Source organism: Plecotus auritus (assembly GCF_963455305.1).
Source record: "Plecotus auritus genome assembly, chromosome: 4".
NCBI lineage: Eukaryota > Metazoa > Chordata > Mammalia > Chiroptera > Vespertilionidae > Plecotus > Plecotus auritus.
Genome location: NC_137775.1, coordinates 24018454 through 24037251, shown reverse-complemented (window position 1 = coordinate 24037251; position 18798 = coordinate 24018454). Strand labels below are relative to the sequence as shown.

The 18798-nt window shown below is 39.9% G+C and overlaps 1 protein-coding gene across 2 annotated transcripts in view; it reads right to left on the bottom strand.

Annotated features, from left to right (window-relative positions):
• LOC308245685 (TATA box-binding protein-like 1) overlaps positions 1-18415 on the bottom strand; it is a 28919-nt gene extending 10504 nt beyond the window's left edge. Inside the window, exon 1 of one of the 2 annotated variants that reach the window (XM_080663341.1) lies at positions 18172-18415. In XM_080663341.1, coding sequence (XP_080519467.1) covers positions 18172-18293 — 122 coding nt within the window. In that variant the 5' untranslated portion in view covers positions 18294-18415. The remainder of the gene's footprint in view (positions 1-18171) is intronic. The other variant, XM_080663340.1, reaches the window with a different exon arrangement.
• Positions 18416-18798: the final 383 nt, after the last annotated feature.

Here is an 18798-nt window from a genome sequence, read left to right as displayed (position 1 = left end):
TGTTATATTTCTAGCTTTCATTAAAATGCACTGTAGAGTTGAAGCAACTTCTTCTTCGATCCATGATTTTACAGACAATAATACACAGTTCTTTAGGTCCTCTGACTTTCTAGTGGTATTTAAAAACATTCTTTCAGCACCTGAAACCTTAAGCAACACCTGGAAAACACTGCCACCTCCTGGCTTTTAAGACAAATTGCACTTAAGACTACTACATTTTAAATTCCACATCAGAAAAGATACTTCTGAAAGGCCATAATAAACACCATGATAAAAACAAAACAAAAATTACTCTAAGAGATAACTAAAAGCAAAACAAATAACCCTAAAGAAACTTTAGTATACAAAAAAGTAGATTCTAGCTACTTTATTTTTTTATAATATATTGATTTTTTACAGAGAGGAAGAGAGAGGGATAGAGAGTTAGAAACATCGATGAGAGAGAAACATCGATCAGCTGCCTCCTGTACACTTCCTACTGGGGATGTGCCCGCAACCAAGGTACATGCCCTTGACCGGAATCGAACCTGGAACCTTTCAGTCCGCAGGCCGACGCTCTATCCACTGAGCCAAACCGGTCAGGGCAATTCTAGCTACTTTAAGTGTTTTCAAGTTGCATATGAAGATATTGAGGGAGGGGCCTAAAAGGTTTAACCACAAAATTACCATCCATGATTTAAGAAATGGCAGAGGGGAAGGCTGGATATAGACTAATTTGCAAACACAACATGAACACACTTGTTCCCCTAGGGATTATTCTTTTCTAAAAGTTAAGACATGGCATTTAAACCAACTCTTCTTTGTAAAGCTCCCAAAATAGCAGACTAGAAAACTGTATGATGAGTCCAACCAATTACTATACTTGACAGTCTCCCAACACATGCCTGTGACCAAGATGGAAAAAAATAAAACATTTTGCCTTTGAGAAAGAGGGTGTTCTTTTGCACCTGTTTAACAGTACAGCATATACCTTACTTTTCTGGAAATTGGTAATAATATCACTGTACCCTCCCAGCATGTTCTAAGACTTCAATTTAATTACCTATGTCAAGCACATAGTACACAGACCTCGTTTATTAAATGGCAGCTATTACAGTTTGATAGATTCACATAGTTAAATATTGTAACCAAAGAGTATTTAATGAATTGGTACAAAACTTGAGAACAATCACATTACCAGACAGAGAAAACTGAGGTCTTAATAGGTCAGGCAGGAGTTAGCCAACTATAGCCAAAGGGCTCGTGCTTGTTCTATAAAAAAGGTTTTATTGAAACAACCATGCTCATGTTGTTACATAATGACTATGGCACCTTTGAGCAGTTCTGACAAAGACCAAATGACCTACAAGTCTAAAATAGTTACAATCTGGTCTTTTAAGAAGGTAAGTGTAAAAAAAAGAGAGAGAGAGAAGAGAAGAGAAAAGGAAAGGAAAGAAAAGTAAAGAAAGGGGGGAGGGAGGTAGGGCTAGATAATTAACTAATTAACCAACAGGAAGGGTATAGAATGAGTCTTCTATTAGGTGGGAGATGAGACTAAATGGTTTCTAATATCCCATCTAATTCTAAAGTTCCCAATTCTAACAGCTTAGATGAAGACGCACTTAGACAAAATTTATAAATTATATACTAAATTTTTATTTTAATTCTGGAGCTATTATGTTAGTTTAGTTAAATCAATATTCCAATTCTGAACTTCCCACTTACCTTCAACATGCATTTGTGTTCAAAGGGGCAGTAAAGGAAGAAAGTTAGATGCACTAAGGGGTGACAGCAGACAGTGAACAAAATTGCAAAACCTTTCACTTGTTTGGCAGGGTAACATTCTGTCATGAGGACATGTTTTCATGCATGACCCAAGAGCTTATACTTCAGGAACCAGTCCTTGGGGTTGCCATTTTTATTTTCTAACCACATGAAAAAAAGTTAATAATAATATGCTTGGTCACAAAAACCCTTGTATCGCCCAAGGAAAGGATGATATATTATACCAACATCTATATATATAAAAGGCTAATACGCCAAGTGTCCTCATGGGAGTTCAACTGGGAGTTCGATCACTCACTATGATGACTTGCACTGACCACCAGGGGGTGGTGCAGAAAGAAGAAAGGCCCTGGCTGGTAGCCGTAAGGCCCCAATCGGCCCTGATCACCGGCCAGGCCTAGGAACCCTACCAGTGCACAAATTTCATGCACCGGGCCTCTAGTATAATATAAAACATTTAACAAATCCTATATAATAAAGAGATAATATGTAAATTAACCCTCACGGCTTCACAAGATGGCTGCCTACAACCAGGCTATCAGGAGGGTGAGGGATGACCAAACGACTGAACAAGTGGGCTGCATGGGGCGACCAGGCCAGCAAGGGGTTTAGTGAGGGACGACCAAATGACTGAACAAGCAGGCTGCATGGGGCAATCAGACCAGCAGGGGGGTTAGTGAGGAATGACCAAATGACTGAACAAGCAGGCTGCCTGGGGCGACCAGGCTGGTGAGTGGGCTGTGAGGGGTGACCAGGCAGGCAGGGGGGGAAAGTTGGGGGTGATCAGGCCAGCAGGGGGGGCAGTTGGGGGCAACCAGGCCGGCAGGGGGAGCAGTTAGGGGCGATCAGGCCAGCAGAAAAGGGCAGTTGGGGGTGACCAGGCCAGCAGGGGGGTGCAGTTGGGGGCAACCAGGCCAGCAGGGGTGGGGGGGGAGTAAGGGGTGACCAGGCTGGTGGGAGGGGCAGTTAGGAGCAACCAGGCTGGCGGGGGGGGGGGGGCAGTTAGAGGCTATCAGGTCAGCATGCAGAGGCAGTGAAGGGTGATCAGGCCAGCATGGGGGGCAGTTATGGGCGACCAGGCAGGTGAGCAATTAGGAGCCAGTGGTCCAGGATTGTGAGAGGGATGTCCCGAATTGGAGAGGGTGCAGGCTGGGCTGAGGAGATCCCCCCTCCCATGCACGAATTTCATGCACTGGGCCTCTAGTGCTTAAATAAGAGCAAAAGTATTTGATGTATAAAATCTTCATCACATTATGTTAAACAGAAAGTTAAACTATGTTCACTACATGTCTCCAACTACTGTATCTTTGACTCACTCTTAATACCAATTCTGAAGACTGGTAAGCATGTGAATAACTTGCATCAAAATAAAGTGTTACACTTTTTAAAAATCCATATTAAGAAAACTACAAAAAATGTTAATGGAAGTTAATTAACAATAATAACTCTGAGGGTCGCCAGCAACTATCTATTTTTAAAAATAGTAAAGAGCAGGATATTTTATGCTTCAGTCGATAAAAGTATTTGTAATGGTGCCTAAAAGGGGGTGAAGAAAATGTAAATGATACTGACTTTTCTGAATGGATGTTAAGGAAAGAGAAGTCAGTGGTTTACATTCTCATGAAGAAGTTCCAATTAAAGGAGAATGAAAATTTGGTAAGTTTAATTAAACTTAATACTTAGTTAATTTAAACCTATATTCATCTCATATTGATAATGTTTAAAGAGCAGCCTTCTTAAAAATTTCAGGTCAACCAGCATGGCTCAGTAGAGCATTAACCTGTGAACCAGGAGATCATGGTTCGATTCCCAGTCAGGGCACATGCCTGGATTGCAGGCTAGATCCCTGGTGGGGGATATGCCAGAGGCAGCCAATCAATGATTTCTCTCTCATTATTGATGCTTTTATCTCTCTCTCCCTCTCTCTTCCTCTCTGAAATCAGTAAAAATATATTCTTTTTAAAAAGAATTCCACTATTTCAGAATGTACTACAGTGTATCTCTAATGGAATAAAACTTGGATGTGGACCCTAATGGAAGGTTCATGTCAGCTGTGAACTATTCCTACCCTCACTTGTAAAATGCAAACCCCATTTCCTCACCACATAATTGTTTTAACAGAATAACAAGCACCTCACAAATTAAAAATGCTCTATTAAAATAATGTCATATTAGTCAGTGCTAACATTAATATTAATCTGGACCTGTCTAATTACAGATAACAAGAAAAGAACTATATTTTACTGAATACAACCTAAAATTTGGGGATTCAAATATCAAGCATATCGAGACCTTATGTAAAAGCAAAATTTGAACAGATTTAGTATTTCAAATTAATGTCTTGATGTATGGCTTTTAAAGAAGACAGCATGTCATTTTCTGGTTACATAAGAAATACTCTAAGGAAAAAAGTCACCCATCATCCTACCACAGTGATAATTACTAATTTTTTTCTATGCTTATATTGACACATGTTTTGAGACTGCTAAATCCACATATTTATCTGTGCATATTAAACAAGATTGGGTTCATAGGTATATGCTGTCATATCTAGTCAACAAAGGACTTTGTAAAAATCTTTGACAACCTGAGATATAAAAATCAGCAATATTAAATTGATTTTCTTTGAATGCAAAAGAGGTTTAACTTTTCAAATATTACTAACTACTATTTATTACGTTAACTGTCTCATATCCTTTGTTCATTTTCCTTCTGAGATTTCTTACTGATTTATAAAGGCTCTTCCATGTAAAGAAATATTAGTATTTTGCCTTCTTATGCTATTCTTTTGCTAAAAATGATCTATCCCCACTTGTACACCTGGCTAACTCCCACTTGTTCTATAGCTCAGCATCACCTTCATCCAATCAATTCTATAACAATGAACTGGAAATCTAAGCATTCGTAGCGCACTAGGGGATGGGGGTCCAGCAGTAAACAAGACCTGGTAAAAGGAACAGCAGATGTTCTCAGCTCTGAGGTGAGTTAAAAGTATAAACTGTTCGACCCTGAAGGAGGGCCAGCATGGCTAGAGTGGGAAGAGTGAATGGGAAATTGGCATAAGATCAGCCTGGAAATGCAGGGAGTGGTCAAATCATAACTTCTAGACCATGTTAAAACTTTTCATATTTATCCCAAGAGCACGGTGAACTAAAAGAAAAGCAAAAGATGACATAATGTTTTTAAAAAAATATCAGTACCACTTTTGTAACAGGAGAATGAGCTAACAGATAAGAATGGGCAGAAAACTCAGTCAGGGTCTATAGTGCAGCAGTCCCGGGAGAGATGACTGTAGTAGGCAGATGAGAGGGTGAAGGAAAATGGAAAGAAGCAGAGAGAAGAGAGACATTTTCTGAAGACAGAGTGAATAGAGGTTTGAGATTGACTCAAGGAAGAGGGAGCATGACTCTAAGTTTGTGGCCCAAGATACTATTGGCTAGAATAGAAACACTGGAGGAGAGCAGGTTTGCAGGGGAGATGGCAAACGGAGGAGGGGTACGGATTCTGTTTTAGAAATGAGGAACTGAAGGAAATTGTGAGACATCCAAGAGGAGAGACAGAAAAATCAGATAAGAGTTCATTGCTCAGGATAAGTCTAGGTCTAGATTGGAGGTAAAAATTTGGAAACCCCAGTATAGAAGGTAATTAAAACCACAATAGGTAAAATAAGAAACCAAAGAAACTAAGACAGTGGTCAGCAAACTCATCAGTCAACAGAGCGGCAAACCGCGGCTCGCGAACCGCAGTTTGCCGACCACTGGACTAAGACATCTGATCCCCAAGACTAAGGCAGAGTATCCCTACTTGGAGTCCATTACCATGTTGCTATGCATATCACTATCACTGCATTTTCCCACAATCTAGTGAATGTTTCTATTTATAAACGTTTCCTTGGTTGACAATAATCTTTCCAGATGTATGATCAAATCTTATTTCTGTACCCTAGCCTTGGCATAGTTCCCAAGGCATGAAACACATTCAATATAATGTCTGTAAGAACTTAACCGTTAGTTTGAGATTATTAAGAAGCAGTATCTATACATATGCACAAATGCACACACACACACACACACACACACACACACTTAAGAGCTCAGACTCTGGGGCAGATTACTTGGGTTAAATCCAGACTCTGCCATGTTATCAGTCATATGACCTTGGGTAAGTTACTTAATGCCTCTGTGCCTCAATGTCCTCACCAGCAAAATAAGGCAGATAACATTACCCATCACAGTGTTGTAAACATTGAAATTGCAAAGCCCATAGCATAGTACTTGCACACGGTAGTATGCATTCAAATTTAACTATTCTCATTGTTACTATTATTACTCTCCTTCCTTCATTCTTCCATGGTTAGAGAAATGTTCAAAAATAAAAAGGAGCCCTAGCTGGTTTGGCTTAGTGGATACAGCATCGGCCTGGGGACTGACCTGGTCCCAGGTTAGATTCCGGCCAAGGGCACATGCCTGGATTGTGGGCTCGGTCCCCAGTAGGGGGCGTGCAGGAGGCAGCTGATCAATGATTCTCTCTCATCATTGGTGTTTCTCTCTCTCTCTCCCTCTCCCTTCCTCTCTAAAATCAATAAAGAAATATTTTTTTCTTTTTTAAAAAAATATTCTTTACTGATTTTTTTTACAGAGAGGAAGGGAGAGGGATAGAGAGTTAGAAACATAGATGAGAGAGAAACATTGATCAGCTGCCGCCTGCACACCCCCCTCCGGGGACGTGCCCGCAACCAAGGTACATGCCCTTGACCAGAATCGAACCTGGGACCCTTCAGTCTGCAGGCCGACGCTCCATCCACTGAGCCAAACTGGTTAGGGCAATAAAGAAATATATTTAAAAAAATAAAATAAAAAGGATTTCCAGTTATTCACTGTGATCCTTAAGCTTTGGAGTACAAAAGCAGATCATGTTCTTTAAAGTCTAAAAGCAAGGGGTAAAAGTAAAGAATACAATTTTGATGTATCTGGTAAATGAAATTGGTATTTTAAAAATAACTAAATTTAACTAAGTGAATTAAAAAAAATCTCCATTAACAAAATCATTTCAAACAAACAAAAAAGTTGTTGGTTTGGATTATTAAATTGCAACAAAACTGTTCATCGTATTCTTTTCATTTAAAGTGTAAATTTATCATGTTCATTTCTCCACAGGTCTTACATATATCTCTATTTCCCCATATTATGGGTGATCATGTAGAAAACTAGGAAGTTTATCTTTTTCTAGAGAATCTTGATATTTGTCCCAAGTTACTGATAAATAACCACAATTTGTAGACTAATTTAGCCATTACGCTAATGCTAATAAAACAGCATCCTTTTGTAAAGATTATTTTCTTCCCAAGTATAAATATTAATTCACTAGATAGCTCACAAACCGAATAAACCCTCTCTCAGCCTCTGGTTGGTGTCAGGGTTGGCATGCATAAAGTTTAAACTTCTCTGTATTCTGATTTTTATTTCAAAAGTGTGAATGCAGGGGTCCTAGCTGGTTTTGCTCAGTGGATAGAGCATCAGTCTGGGACTGAAGCATCCCAGGTTCGATTCCCCGGCCAAGGGCACATGCCCAGGTTGCAGGCTGGATCCCCAGTAGGGGGCATGCAGGAGGCAGCCGATCAATGATTCTCATCATTGATGTTTCTATCTCTCTCTCCCTCTCCCTTCCTCTCTGAAATCAATAAAATATATATATATATATATTTTTAAAAACAGAGTGTGAATGCAGGGCTCAAACTTGAACTGCTGACAGCTCATCAAAAACTTAATCAAGAGAAAGCACTGCAAGTTGAAAACATAACAGTGAAATGTCCTATTTTGACAGTTTCCTTTCAACTGCTTTTATAAGTTTACCTTTCATATAAAATGCCTGTGTTGATGTAGACAACCTGTTAGACGTCTATGCCATTTATGACTGCCATGTTAAGAAAAGGAAGGTAGCCCTAACCGGTTTGGCTCAGTGGATAGAGCGTCAGCCTGCGGACTGAAAGGTCCCAGGTTTGATTCCGGTCAAGGGCATGTACCTGGGTCGCAGGCACATCCCCAGTAGGAGGTATGCAGGAAGCAGCTGATCGATGTTTCTAACTCTCTATCTCTCTCCCTTCCTCTCTGTAAAAAGTCAATAAAATATATTAAAAAAAAAAAAGAAAAGAAAAGAAAGAAAAGGAAGGTAAGCCTGACTGGTGTGGCTCAGTGGTTGAACAGCGACTATGAACCAAGAAGTCACTGGTTCAATTCCCCATCAGTGCACATGCCCGAGTTGCAGGCTCGATCCCCAGTGAGGGGGGAGGGTGCAGGAAGCAGCCAATCAATGTTTCTATCTCTCTATCCCTCTTCCTCTAAAATCAGTAAAAAATATTTAAAAAAAGAAAGAAAAGGAATGTAAGATTATGAAATTAGCTCCTTGGAAAATAGTGTATAGAGTTCAACCTATTCTAGTTAAGTTTTTACTATTTGGTAAAAAAATGTAACATAAATAAAAGCAAACAGGACTACAGAATAAATACACTTTCCATATATAAGCACGATTAAGAATTTCTGGTTTTACACAGAACTGGTCAGATTTTAAAATGATGAAAATGGAGAACTTGGCTAAAGATCAGAAGAAAGCCATACATTTTTTTTTTTATATATTGGAAACTAAGTTCTATGAGAAAGACTAAAAGACAATGATTTAAAAGTAGCACAATAGTAAACTGAGAAATTAAGTAATAACATACAACTAAAAGAACACATAACAAGAGTGATAAGGAAGTATTCTGATTGGAACATTGGTTCTTAAACAAGAAGTTGAAACAAAAAACTATGAAGAGGCTCAACCCCCAAAGCATTGATTAACTAAGGTTTGTAGGGCCCTGAATTTTTAAAACATTTCCAAGTTGTTTCTAATGGGCACCTGGTTAAGAACCACTGGTTGAAACACCATACCACAACAAGTCAAAAGAACAGAATTTTCCTTTCAGTAAATAGATCCTTAAAAGGAGCTATATCCACATATCAGGACTATTTATCAAGATTTCTACACACTGTTTACCATGTACTGATTGTTTCCTTAACTCAGATTCATGCACTATATCATCACAATCTGCCTTTGGCCTCTGCATGACATAAAACGTTACCAATGAATGGCTCTTGGCTTAATCCAAAGTCACAGTTGAAACTCCTTCCTACTCGACCTCTCCAGTAGGAGAGGGAACTGGGAACCCCCGATTCTCAAAATTCTCCCTCTGGCACCACACCACCCTTGGCTTGGCTTCAGAGGCACCTTTCTTCTTAAATTCTCCTCCTAGCTCAAATACTTTACCATCTACTCCTTAAATTAGAAGTTCTTAACTAAATTCCATTTCAGGCCTGACAGCTCAACAATAGGTTCCAGGGTGAGAAACCCTTGAAACTATATATGTACACACAAATTTGAATGTGGCATCTGAGGAGGCCATTGTTTTTTTCAATTTTTCAAGAGAGTTTAAGACCCCTGAAGTTTAAGATCACTAGATACCAGTAAATCCTTTTCTTCATTAAACTTTCAGGCTTCAATTGCTATACATGAGTTTATGGCTCCTACCATCAATGCTGACCTATCAGAGATCAGAACTCATATTCCTAACTGCCTATGAGGGTTTTTCGTTGAATTAAGACATCCAAAATTAATCCCCTCAGAAATACTTGCTGTCCCTTGATTCTTAATTTTAATGGAGCTACCATCCAACACTTACACACCTGAGTCAGACATTTCAGAACCATCCCTCATCTCTTTATTCTCCTATACCGTTAACTTCTGATTTAGCTTCTTTTCTGCATCCAAAGCATCAGTGTTTTATTTTAGGCTTTCACATGTCATTACGCTACAGTCTTAATGGAACTCCCTGCTTTCCATCTCCACAATCTGGTCCATCCACCAAAGAGGCAACCAGAATTATCTTCCTGACTGTGCCACATCCTGCTTAAAGACCCATCTCTTGGCTCTCTCACAGGGACAAAACAGACTCTAACTTGCTTTGTTATAAATTCAGTGAGCTTCACGTTTCCAAATATGCCTTTGTAACCTTTTCTACTTTCAGTACACTTGAGCAGTTTGAAGTTATCAATCCTCTTGCAATAGCAGATCCTTTTCTGAGTTTATATCTGCCTAGGATGCCCTTCCCTACTCCTTCAATTAAATTACTACTCATAACTGCATTCATTTAGAATACAACTAATGTGGCTAGACACTGGGAATATAGCTCAGAACAAAATAGTCAGGTAAGGGACCCTCGTGGAAGTTGTACTCCAGTGGAAGAAACTGACAACAAATAGAGAAGTAAGTAAAATAGAGAAAGTGACCTAAGTTATAAAGGATGTAAGATGTCACAAGAGAAACTTTAGGAGAATGATCCTGGAAGGCTTCTTAACTTCCTCAAAGATGAGAAATACTTCTTACAGTTAGATCTTGAAGGATAAAGAGCCAGGCAATATGAAAAACTAGAGAAAAGACCCCAAAAGCAGAGGGCACAGCAAATGCAAAGGTACTGTTATAACTGTCTCATGATCCTTGAAGAGAACTGTTTAATATAAATGTGTTTCTGTAAAATTTGTTTTAACAAGGGGCACTCGGTCATCAACTCAATAGTTATGAATTATATGAATACTTTAAGAGCAATTAAAAGAATCATTGGGGTGGGGAAACAGTGGGAAGTATAGACATTTTTCACTATAATAATAATCTCTATAGGCCCAAACCACTCAAGCTCTCCAACAATACCCTATTATTTCCTTAATAGAGGCCTGATGCGTGAAATCCATGCAAGAGTAGGCCTTCCTTCCCCTGGCTGCCCGCACTGGCTTCCCTCTGGCACTCGGGACCCGGGCTTCCCTCACAGCCCCGGATTCGACCAGAAGGTAGTCCGGAAGGATGTCCGGCTGTCTGGTCTAATTAGCATATTACGCTTTTAATATTATAGATTTCATTTTCTGGTATGTTCTGCTTAGCACATGTTATTATTGGCTTTAGTTCAGACCCCAAATCCTGAAGGGCAACTGTGTTCCAGGAGCTTTGACAAATACAGAAATATAATACATTTCTGATTTCTGATGTAAGGAAAGAATTTAATTAAAACACACACACACACACACACATATACACACTCTCAGCACTTTTGATACGTATTTCCTTTCCCTTCCTCTAAAAGTTTTGCTCTCCATTTCTCCCAAGGGTCCTAACTCATCCATATGCTAAGTTCATTCCATGATAGCTGGTTATAGACTGGCTACCTATCTGTTACTTTCAGCACAGCAACCATCCAATTAAACAGGGTTTGATAACACTATTACTCATCTCTTTACAAAGTGAGAATGAGAATACAAAGCAAGATAAATTAAGAATATAAGACATTTGAAACTCTTCCAACTTAACAGGCCCCCCCCCCCAAAAAAAAGCCTAGAAAGAGTAAATTAAAAGACACATATTCTTAACGCACATACAAATTAACAATTATCCAAGTAATTTTACTCTACGCATTGAAGCAGAATTTTCAAGATTACTGGCTAGCCAAAGGTTTTCTCTGCCAAATTGATCTAAAGATTTACAACAGCAATATGCTGCTGAGAAAATGATAAAACTATTAATACAGCTTTTTGTCAGTTGTGAACTGTTATGTCACATCACTTACCTCAGGCTCCCCCTATCACCACCACCAAAAAAAGAGTAGAGAACTGAGTTAAGAAATCTAGTGTGCCTTTGAGATTAGCATACAAAATTTATGTTGAGGAAGATTTAATGAATTGGTTCTGTCCTCAACATGGCTGTGTTTCTTACAACCACCTAACCTGCCGCCAGTGGAGATGCTGGGATGTGGTCAACCCATGGGCAATTATGGGATGGATGTTCATTCCAACTTCACTAGATTGCACCTGCACACAAGAAACTGGTGCTATCCAAGAAGCATGCTGTAGCCATAAGCAGGTCAGAAAAAAAGGCTTTGTGGTTCAACAAAAGTATCTGGTAAACTGTAAAGAATGAGTTAGTTCTTGTTCCACAAGTTTCAGGTTCACCATGAATCTTAGCTGAGGTTCAGCCAACAATTGTTTCTATAAATATTGACCATAGTAAAAAACCAAATACCCATCTTCATATTTGCACTTTTAGGTTACATAGTGGCTTTATTAGCTTTATATCTAAAGGATAGCAACACCTGTCCCTGAAACAGTGTGGTGAAAAGAACACTAGGGAAACATTAACAATGTTAGATCTTTATCTCAAAACAGGAGGCTTTATTATGGACAACAGAATTGACATCTTGGAGATGTGTTTTCCTAAAAAACCCTAATACAGAGTGTGTGTGTGTGTGTGTGTGTGTGTGTGTGTGTGAGAGAGAGAGAGAGAGAGAGAGAGAGAGAGAGAGAGAGAGAGAGAGAGAGAGAGAGAATAGCCATAATCATTTCCTGGCTTATCTGTATTTTTTAGATCCAGAATCTATGATGGCTATGGGAATAATATTTAACAATATCACATCAATACTAAATCTATTCTGGCCAACGCAGTTATTACTCAAATAAATCAACAGTATCAAAGTAGACTTTACTCTCTTTAAACAGAAAAGCAAATCCACACTCTAAACACAAGCATAATTGCCAGTCTTCTTTCGGGAGGGGTATAAAAAACAACTAAAAAAATAAAAACAGCACAATATGGGAGGAATTATACAACTTCACCCCTGTACATTTAAAGCAAAATATACTTTTAATAACATATTTTATATATATTTCTGTAACATATATTTTATATAAATATTATTCCAACTAAAAACCAAGACCTGGATAGGAGCCAAAATAGGAGTTTGCAATTCATTGTATTTTAGCATAATTATTTATTTTCTAGTCAGCAGTTTCAAATGTACATACTAAAACTGAACTATAATATTTGGACTTAATCTTAAAGTTAACCATTTCAGTAGCAGCCTAAAAAAAGATATAATCAAAGTTATTCCCCTGGCTAGGTAGCTCAGCATTTGGTGTTAGTCTTACTATAAACAAGTTATTTTGTAATTTCATGCAGTCATTCTCGAGCCACTTGAATTATTGGAGCCTGGCAGCAGTGTCAGCTCCTGCTAAAGTTACAAGGTAGCCACTATCTAGAACAGTTATAGTGACACAGAAAACTCAAGTTAAATGGCTTCACAATGATACCAAGTTTCAAGTGTACCATCATTTAAGGTTATACAAGTAAAAAATAGTGTCTTCTAAAGAAAGACTAATTCTGCTAAATGAAACCATTGGAGTCTATTGCTTTTATTCAGAAGTACCATACAGCTAAACAAGCAGTCAAGTCCACAGGGAAATAGCATTTCAATAGCTTCAACACAGTGCCAGAAAAGGCTTTGTTGGCCTTCCTTTTCCAAGAAACAGAGATATCTCTTTTTACTTAGTCCATCTGCCATAAGTGATAACCAGATGCCTGTGTGACAATTCAAAAATTAAAACAAGTGCTCCCCCCGCCACCAAAGTCTAAGAGTAGAGATGAGCCGAATAGTCAGTGCTCACAAAGAATTTCAATGCTTTAATAGAAAGCCTCCAAATCAAAGAAACAAAGCATTCAAGCGATCTAATGGTTCACCTTTAATGTACTACCAAGTACCACTGCTTCTAGCACCAACGGATACTTTTTCATCTAACTATGCTGAGCATTGTTCTAAGCATTACACTTAGTAACTTGCTCAAGGCCATATTAAGCAGTATGGCCACCATGCTGAATACAAGCAGGCTGTATTCAGAGTCCATACTCTTAAACTCTATACTAATTCTAAGAAAGCATAACTAATTTTGATCAAAACTGTTCTGTCTCAATGAAAATAGTTGTAATTTATCAGGAGGAGAAAGAGTAACACCACTTAATTAATAAAACATTTTACTTCTTTTTAAAAGTTGTGAGTTAAAAACAAAAGCATACCATGAACCGATGTCTATAGACAGATGTTTATGGTGCGAAACACAAAGTACTAAAGTCATCCACACATGTCCCAAGAAAACTGTCCTTAACACACAATGGGATTTTCAGTATTCTTTCTTGATGGATAAGTATTGCATGGTCCAAGTCACCAGGCAAACTTTTGTGTTGCATTTTTGGGGGTGAAATTTAAAAGTCTCATTATTGACTCCTACATGAATTCTGATTTGAACCATCCCAGAGTTCACTTCTTTGTGTATTTTCTTGAACATTTTACAGGATCCCCAGAAGTCTGCTTCCAGTATAAAACTAGCCATTGAAACAAATTCTGTATTTTATCACCCTTTAGTAAAAAGATAAAACCAGATGCATACAATTTCTGACATGACCTGATTCCTTTAGAATAATGACATACTTCTGGAATGTTGCTTTTCCACAGTCACTCACACACACACACACACACACACACACACACACACCATCTCTCTTCTAAATAAAAGGTTGATTGTTACTAAGTGGCCTGAAAGACATCAGATATGTATATAATTTCACCCTTTTGAAATTTCTCAAACTGTGAATCTTGTGACAAGAACAAATACTGTATCTGCTAAAGGCAATAAACCATTATTATTACTACTATTATCATTTATTTACTTGTTTATTTTGAGAGAGAGAGAAATATCAATGTGAGAGAGAAACATCGATTGATCAGCTGCCTCCCTCAACCATCCCAACCAGGGATGGAACCTGCAACCTGGGTATGTGGCCTGACCAGGAATCAAACCTGCCACCTTTTGGTTTTACGGGACTATGCTCCAACTAACTGAGCCACACTGGCCAGGGCAGTAAACCATTATTTTTATTGTTTGAATTGGTTAAAAAAACAAAAACTCTAATCATGTTCAAGAAATGTTTGCTGCTTATAACTAGCAGCTAGTATAAAAAGTTGACATTTTAAGGATCAAGAATTAGACTACTAATTAGATTACATGCCTAAAGGTTGCCCTCATCCACTAGATTAAGTCCCTGAAGTAAAATAAAAATATATCCTTCTATTAACATTAATCTTCAAAATACACACACAGGCATGAATACACAACATGATGACAAGTCATAGTCCGAAACCTCAGGAAACTTCTAATTTAGCAGGTATGGATGAAATCCATACAACAGTAACCATAGCTCCAAGCAGTATGTAATAAAGGATTTAAAATTCAAAAATTCTGTCTGTCATATTTTGGTGTCCATGCATGTCATTTCTCTGCTATCTACAAGTGCACAAAAGGCACCAGAAGAGAAACACTTTTGGTCCAGCTTTGCACACCTGATGTGGCATCAGGCTTATAAAAGGTGCAACAAGTACGGGTGTAAATTACAGTAAATCTTTATTATTTAAAAAAATCACAATATCGCTAAATTTTCAAAACACTAGAGGAATTAGCTCAGAGACACTATGGAAACATTCTACTATAAATTCTTCTAAAATCGATTTAAACTTTATTTTTCATAGCAATAATTTCTTCACATGGTCTATGATGCAACAGAATTAAATGAATCACCAGGTTATTACCAGCCTACTTCACCTAAAACAGCACTGATACCCACTCAACTGTATTATACAATATTTGCTGATTTTTAAATGTGTCACATCCATAAGAAATAACACTCTCCAAAAATATTCAGCTATGTGTTTCATATGTATTTTTCTACTTTAAAACAAATTCTATATATGCATACATCCACAAAAATTTTCCACATGAAGGAAAATTTTTGGGAATCACCTCAATTGTCCCCCTAATCTGGCAAAATGTAATTTTGGTCTAACATTCAGGTGCATAATGATCAGAAAAGATTGATGTCAAAAGTTTTTTAGACTAAGAATTAGAAAAATCTAAGGTTCAATAAATAACCCAAAATAGTCTTTTATCTTTAAAAAAAAGTGACTGTCTAAAATCGCAGTATTACTTCTGAACTTCTAAAACACCTTCTATTCTAAAAATTTAAGTATTTTTCATGGCTTATCTCCATACAATCTTTTGTTTCTCAGCATAAGGCTCTTACCTGTTGTACTGAACAACCAACAGGTATCAGAATGAATACAGAACATCTGACATGACCACTCCAATTCTCCAAGTAAAGGGGAGGGACACAGAAGGAAAATGCAACAGACAAAGTGACATTAATGAAAAGGATATACAGACCAAGGACATGATGAAAACTTCCTAAGAAACAGAAATAATACAAATAGCATAAAAAAATCCCATTTTTTATTAGGACACAAGTAAGGTGAGGAAAAAAGACATCAAATGTTGGAAGTGTTGCAGCAGAGAGCAGGGAAAGCAAAAATTGGATTGTGAATAAAGGTGGAAAGTAGGGCTTGACGCCCCACTCACATATAGAAGGAACTGAGGCAACAGCTAAGAGGTCCAGGTGAACTGAGTGTGATGGCAGCCTGGACACCGAGGACTGAATTCACTGTGTCTCGTCTACACTATGAAAATTCTGGGGCTGACCACCCAACAGCCTCAAGTGTGATCATCTCCCAGCACAGCCTTCACAGAAGAACAGCTATATGAAAAGACTAGAGGCCCGGCGCATGAAATTCGTGTGCGGGTACAGTCCCTAGGCCTGGCCTGCTATCAGGGCCATCTTCCCCAGCTGCCTGCAGCCGGCCCTGTCCCCTGCCGCCACGCACCCCCAGTCCTCCATTCACCATCAGGTGATCGGAGCCTGCTGGCTGAGGAAAGGAACCAAGAGGTGGTCAGTGCACCTCATAGTGACTGTTCCAGCAGTTGTTCTGGATGTTCTGCCGTTAGGGTCTATTTGCATATTACCCTTTTATTATATAGATTATGCAACAGTCCATTCATTAACCTAAAGATGACAATATCACGTTTTTCTTCCTGGCATCTTAAAATGCAATTTTAAATTTCCCAGTGTTTTGTACTTCCCATCTTTGTTAAAGGAAACTGCCCACCTCTTTACACAGGAAAGTCCTTTAATAAGAGACACTGAACTTCTATTACATGAAAAAGCCTGAGTATTCTGGCATCAAATTCAAGAACACACAGTAGATCATTTACAGTTTCTGGGGCTCATTTCGAGGGCAGAGGTTACAAAAAGAGGGTGCTGGACATAAGGATGATACCTTTTTGTTGAAGAAGTCAGGCTTAGCAAAAAAGGTAGGGGACAAACAGAAGCTGTGCTTGACATAACTGCTTCTGCGATCTATCAGTTTTATTCTCATCCTTAATCTTCAAGTGTATGTAAAGAGCTTTGTTCCCGCTGAACACAAAAATGGTATTATTGTGGTACGTATATGTGGCCTTTTCAGTATGCCATAGGAAAATCTCATTCACTGACCTAGAATAGTTTTGGAAAGTATAAAACCTTTAAATAGTTAGTGATGTAAGGCTTAAAGAGGCAGTATAAACCTGTAAGTGCCAGTATTTCCCTGGCCATATGAAACAGTAATTCTTTAAACAAGAGAGTGATAAAAGCCTCTTCTCAACTGGAATTAACTGACCATTTCCTTAAACTTTCAAAGAAACTGCAGATTATAGCCAAACCTTCTTTATTTCTTTTTCAGTTTCCCCAGAGAATCTGCCAGTGTTACTTCAGACAAAAATCACACCAAGCTTGTTTCCTTTTCTTTTCTTGAACCAATTTTAAGGCACTGTTCTTAACGCTCACACACAAGCCCACGCTGGTTAACTGCCAGTGTCGCTGGGGAACTGCAGGTGACAGATGCAGTCACGGAGCTCACAGATGTGGATTGGCTGCAGCCTGAGCCTTGTTGCAATGCACACTGACACAGCCCGCAGATGCACATCTCAGCAGAAGAGAGTTTTAAAAAGCGTCACTACCAATTGCATTTACTTTTAGGATTCTTCCTGTTATCAAGCGCTTACCCCAATCCCGGCTCAGCCCTACCCACAATTCATTCTCTCTTCCTCAGTTTCTAGATCCTTCTTCACATCTTTTGGCTAATAAAAATAATAACAATAAAGCGGCTCTCTCGACGCAGATGAGATTTGGGAGCCCTCCGGCCGCGGCAGAGGCCACTCAAGTTTTCTGGGAAACAACGCACCCTTAGCATCTTTGCACGACCCTCCCCCTGGTGAGGGCTGCGCACGGACAGACAGGGTATCTCCGGCTCCCGTCTTTCCCAGGGGTGGCGAGCACGAGAAAGAAACACCTCTTTTCTTCTCCGACACCCCGTTGGAAGACGCTCCCCGGCAGCGACGCCCCACCCTCCACCTCGCCGTCCCCCCACGAGATCCCCAAATGTCTCTCCTGTCCTAAGAACTGGACCCTCCCTGGACTCCCGGAGCCGTTTCCCAACCTGAGCGCCCCTCCTCCGGCGACCCGCCCCGCACACCCCGCTCGCAGCCCGGCTCCGGCCCCGCACACCCCGCCCGGCGCCCCGCACCCGCACCCGCACTCAGGCCGCCCGCTCCCCGCCCCGAGGGGCGCCTCCGGGGTTACCGTGGGAAGAGGGGGCGGCGGCAGAGGACGCGGCGGCAGCGCTGATGCCGGTGGCGTCGGACGCGAAGGATAAGCTGGAGGACGAGGGTGATGATGATGCGGGCGCGCTCTCCAGTCTCCATGGAACTCCCGCCCCGGCCCGTTGCTAGGAGCCCCCGAGGCACGGGCTCCCTCTTTCGCGCTTTGTTGTTCCGGGTCCGGGGCGGCCGCTGCTTCCCCGCGACAATAAATAGACTAGACGCGGGGGAGCATAGAGACAGCGCTCCGATGCTAGAGCGTCACCGCACTGGGCTCCCCCCTCTGTGCCTCGCTAGTCACTCATTTCCGGCTCTCACTGCTCCCGTCACTGTCTCCGCCCTTTATCTTACTTCCGCTTCCTCCTTCCTGGTCCCGAAGGCCGGCCCCACTTGCCCATGAGATTGTCGTAGTGGGGTAGGGGTTGGGGAGCGGTACTGTTGCTTAGCCTTTTGCTTGAGCCGTTTAAAAAGATTTTGAAAAAACTCTGTATCCCTTGTGCATATTTGGCTGATACCTAAACTCAAGAACATAATTTCTGGTGTAAAGTATAATATTAGTGGACTTAAATGTTGTCGAAAACTTAGAGCTTTCTCGTTAGCTCATTCAATT